This window comes from Nicotiana attenuata, chromosome 9 (assembly GCF_001879085.1).
Source record: "Nicotiana attenuata strain UT chromosome 9, NIATTr2, whole genome shotgun sequence".
Classification (NCBI taxonomy): domain Eukaryota; kingdom Viridiplantae; phylum Streptophyta; class Magnoliopsida; order Solanales; family Solanaceae; genus Nicotiana; species Nicotiana attenuata.
Window position 1 is genome coordinate 38,232,035 of NC_031997.1, and position 5,422 is coordinate 38,237,456.

At 38.7% G+C, this 5,422-nt stretch overlaps 1 protein-coding gene across 1 annotated transcript; it reads left to right on the plus strand.

Moving 5' to 3' along the window:
• Positions 2,665 to 5,013, plus strand: LOC109232660. Its single transcript, XM_019398416.1, has one exon. It carries the CDS (start codon positions 2,665 to 2,667, stop codon positions 5,011 to 5,013), a length of 2,349 nt encoding a protein of 782 aa, XP_019253961.1.

Below are 5,422 nucleotides of genomic sequence, written 5' to 3' on the forward strand. Positions count from 1 at the left end.
GATACTTATTAATGCGTCTCTTTTCTGTTTTCGCGTGCTAATAGAAAAATTCTGACTTTAAGCTTATTGCAAACTTTAGGTGCCATGCCCATAGGCTTTAAAAGGCTTGTTTCAAATAGACTTTAAAATGTTCACATGTTTATCTTGTGGACATTATGCCTTCACGTTCTTCCATAAGATCCACATTAAATGCTAGCATCTTTGCTAATTTAACAGTAACTTTTAAAGGGGTGTAAAGTTAGTCTTTGTCATCTTTTTACTTTAATGTTCTGCTAGTTTTTTAATCTATGGCATTATGATGTGATAAGGACTTTATTCTAGTTTAGATGTATAGGGATCATGTCTTATAGGTTTAAAATATTATGTGAGATAATCCGGTGGTAACAGCATGTGTGTTGTCATGTCTTGACCTTATGTCACGATCCAAATCCGGTCGTGATGGCGCCCAACAACATTGCTAGGCAAGCCAGACCACAATCGTTCCCAAATTAACCGTAAACCTCAAACCGACAATCTAAAGAGATTATAATAGTTTTAGAATAATAATCCAATATTTATAATAGAATAATACTGAGAAAAACACGAAGTCTGATAAAACACTCCCAAAGACCTGGGGTCACGAGTCTANGGGGGTCTTGTTCCGAGACTCAATGTCGTTACCATACCCGACACTAGCATCTCGTCTTCACTTCTTCATCCACTTTTCTTGCCTTCTCAAAATACATCCGAACAGAAAGCTAGAGAGGCGAGAGGAGTTGGAAAATTCATCTCTTTCATTTGTTGTGACTATTGTATTTGCTTTTGGTGCTACTCGTTCCTATACAGTATATAATCTAGAATAATATTTATATGGCATATGGGTAGTAGACCAGTATGTATCTGAGAATTAAATCAATTTTGTCTAAGTCCAAAATGGAAGAAGTTAGGCTTGAAACAAGTTCCTTGCAAATGTTTAGAAAATCAATTCAAACGTCCTGAAATTCTTTAAAGTTTGAGTACGTTTTTTTCTAAAAAATGGATTTCTTAGTCAAGACATTTGTGGTTTATGATTTTGTTTAAGTTAACATGCTTTTGGATCTTTCTGTAGTTTTTGAAATCAAATATTTTAGGAGTCTAAACTAGTTTGCAGCTCACTTTTCAAGATAGGTCATGGAGACTACTTGACCAATTTTATCGCAACTGTTTTAAATGTATAAGGTTTTGTATCTAAGGCGTGAGTCATTTGGGAACAAGTTGATGTCCTCATTAATTTAACTTGCCATGTTTTATACATATATTTGACAATTATCCTTAATTAATTTAAGTCCAGTTGGTTAACCGTTCGATATGGATCTTAAAGGGTGCCTTAAAAACCTTCCCTTTGGATTAATTGAACCTTTATCTAGAATCTTTAGGTTAAGTAGACCATTAACATAGTTATACTTTATTACTTAACTTTCGGTGTCCTAATTCACCATAATTAATTAGGTGGCGACTCTTTAGTTAGTAATTAATTTAGGAATCACCAATTTGTTGTACTCTATATGGCCTGTGTTAAAATGGGGTATAACAGCTTGGCGACTCTGCTGGGGAATACTTAGGTTCTAACCATAACGGACTTAGTTAATTAAAATTAAGGCTTGTGCATTTATCTATTTGGATCTATAAATTATTTTACATGTTATAAACTACTTTCTTCGTATGATTGTTTATGTGTTAGCACTTTTATATAACTGCATTCCGTTTCACTTCCTCCACTTTTGAAAAATTCACACAATTCACACACCAAGCGGTTACGTGGTTTGCGGCCGTGCACTACTTATAAAACCTTTTTAGGGGAAAGTTCGTGGGTAAGTCGATCAGCGGTGCAGTCGACAGTCACGAGCTTTCCATTCTCAAGTTGTCTACTTGAGAGCAGACCGGTCTAGAAAAACCCACTCCTAGTCAATCTAGGATAGAGCTAAGCCAAAACCTTTTGTAAGATTCATGCATCATTTAAGCCTAAGATACTTAATACCCTTGGTGTATTAAGTCCATTAGCCAGCCTTACCAAATGTCCGAATGGGTTTACGACCCTAAGTGACACTTTTCATAACTTATGTGCACAGTTTGAAGGATAAATATGTCAATTATGTGGACCGTTTTCTCTAAATTAATTAACTTATAGGGAGAGGGAATATTTATGACAGGTTCGGCATCATCAAATAGATTGAAGAAGTTTAGTTTACTTAGATTAGAAAAGGATGTATATTGTATTTTCATTCTTCATGTAATTCTTTCATTCTTCGTGTGATTAAAAAAAAAACTATTCTTGTACTTTACTTTCTTTGGGAATAAAATTATTTATAAGAGTTATGGAATGACACATGATGGCATAATTATCCTTCAAATTATCGTTAGGCCTACCTCCGGCGCAATGAGGTCCTTCGCATAATAGGACGTTATAATCTATGTGCAGTAACATGCTATGTGCAACAATGTGCTTATATTTATGCAAAATATGTTATTTCCACATACTAACTTGTTTTCTTTTTTTCTTATTTTTCTTTTTTCCATTTTTTTTTTAAATTATTTTCTCAAGAGACAAAAGGTTGACTTGTGCTAAAAGGGGAACTGGCGGAGCACCCATATTTTACGCGGTCTAGAAGCAAGAGATCAGTCGCAGATTTGCCACCAGTATCTCAGATGGCTGAAGGGAATCTTTCCACTACAAATTTGAATTTGGTAGATGTGACTATTTCATCTGTTCCAACTCTCGCGCTACCTACAACAGATGACCCCCGCCCCTCAAGAGACCCAGAAACTCATTTAGAGGTCATTGCTCGTTTGGAACAGAAAATTGCTGAACTAAGCTACATAGTACAACAAAACAGATCATTTTCTCAAACTCCACCTCACATGACTCCTCTTCCTCATCGCATTCGCGAAAATATGCCTATACCACCCCCATTTCCAAACTTGGATGGACTTAATCGAGAAAATCAGTTCACCGCTCCTCAACCAATTCAAAATGTGCCACTGACTCACTCAGTCACTCAAAATGCTCCCCTTCAGTTCACAACCGCTCCTCCAAAGGTTCAATACACACAACTGACACATGATGTTACTAATACGCAGCAAGTTTCACCAATATATACTTATGCCACAGTCCCACCTATGACACAAACACTAGGACCATGTCGGCTAGATGTGGATCATTATGTTGAAGCCGAAAAGGAGGCAAGAGCAGTTGATGATGAAATAATAAATAGGAAGCTCAAGAGTTTGGAAGATGCTATGAGAGGTCTACGAGGGTTTGGTACTAATCAAAGTGTGAAGTACGTAGAGTTATGTGCATTTCCTGAAGTAGAGTTGCCAGCTGGTTACAAAATTCCAAAGTTTGAGAAGTTTGACGGATCGGGGAATCCTTTCTTCCACTTGAAGCTCTATTGTGAAAATTTAATTGGTGTGGGGCAGAATGAAGGGATAAGAATCAAATTATTCAATCAAAGTTTGAGTGGCAAAGCTTTAGAGTGGTACTCTAAACAAGATGTTACCAAATGGCATACTTGGGATGATTTGGCAAATGCTTTTGTCGATCATTACAAATTTCATGTTGAGATTGCTCCTGACAGAATTTCGATAACCGAATTAAAGAAGAAATCAACTGAATCATTTCAGGAGTATGCTATAAGGTGGAGGGAAGAAGCATCAAGGGTACACCCGCCAATGGAAGAGACAAAAGTGATAACCTATTTTATTCGGGCACAGGAACTTGAATATTATGAGCGGATGGTCGTAATGGGTGGAAAAACATTTGCAGAGGTAATCAAAGCCGGAGAAATGATCGAAAATGGGATCAAGACCGGGAGAATAACAAGTCTAGCAGCATTACATGCCACTAGCAAGGCTATCCAAACTGGTGCCCTCGGGAGTGGAAAGAAAAAGGAGAAAGAAGTTGCGGCTGTAATGGCTTTGGGAGGTACTTCATTTCACCAACGACAACCTTCGCAGTATCAATCAAACTCCCCTCATTCACAACATTTCCAATATTCGTCACACTCACCTTACCAAACTTCATCATCTTACCAGCCTCAACCGCCACAAAAATCATATCATGTTTATAACACACAACCAACACACCAAGCTCCACCCTCACAACAACCTCATCATCCCAACAATACACCCGGACTCCGTCCAAACAGGCCTGCTCGCAACTTCACACCATTAGGGGAGCCCTTAAGTGTTGTCTTTGAAAGGTTGCAAGCTTCAGGTTTATTGTATCCCGTGGAAGGAAGAATTCCAAACCCATTACCTAGAAGTTTTGATCCTACCAAGACATGTGCATATCATTCTGGGGTAAAAGGACATTCAACTGACCGTTGTTATGCATTGAAACACAAGGTTGAAGACCTCATTGAAGCAAAACAAATCAAAATCAGACAACCGGCACCAAATGTGAACAACAATCCACTCCCAAATCATAATGAAGCCTCGGTGAATATGATTGGAGTGGATGAAGAAGATGATGATCCGGCTAGATTCATAGTGCCTGTTAGGAGCATGGAAGATCATACATTTGTGGCTTTTACTTCTCCTATGATGATGATAAGGGGTTTTACACCCATTGAGATACTAGGAGTTGCATCTACACCTGTGGAAGTACTTCAAGCGCCAATTCAGTTACCAGTGGTCGATACTAGAGTTGTACCATGGAATTATCAACAGGCTGTGATGGAGTGCCATGGAAAGGAAACGACCATTATTTCGGGAATGACGAGGTCTGGAAGATGTTACACTCTAGAAAAACTAACTAGGTTGAGTCAAGGCAATGAATGCAATGTTCCACCCAAGAAGGTTGTGACAGACGCAGAAGCACAAGAGTTTCTGAGAAAGATCAAGGCGGGTGAATACTCAGTTGTGGATCAATTGAAGAAGACCAATGCCCAGATCCCAATCCTATCTTTGCTTTTGACTTCGGACATACACAGAGATGCACTCCTGAAGATTCTGAGTGAAGCATATGTGCCGACTGAAACAACAGTGAAGCAATAACTGGAATGGTTGGACGTATGCTTGATTGTCACCTAATCAGCTTTGATGATGAAGAATTGCCACCGGAGGGATGTAGTCATAACAAGGCGCTCCACATAACTGTTAAGTGTCGTGATATGTTCATATCTAGAGTGTTGATTGATGGAGGTTCCGGGGTTAACATTTGTCCTCTCACTACTCTAAAGAAGATAGGGTATGATTTCAGTAAACTCAAGCCAAGTGATATGAGGGTTCGAGCATTTGATGGTGCCGCGAGAAGTTCAATTGGAGAGGTAGAATTGAACGTGTTGATTGGGCCAGTCGAGTTCATTATGGGGTTTCAAGTACTTGATATTTCCACAACATACAACCTGTTATTAGGAAGACCATGGATTCATCTGGCTGGGGTTGTGCCATCGACCTTGCATCA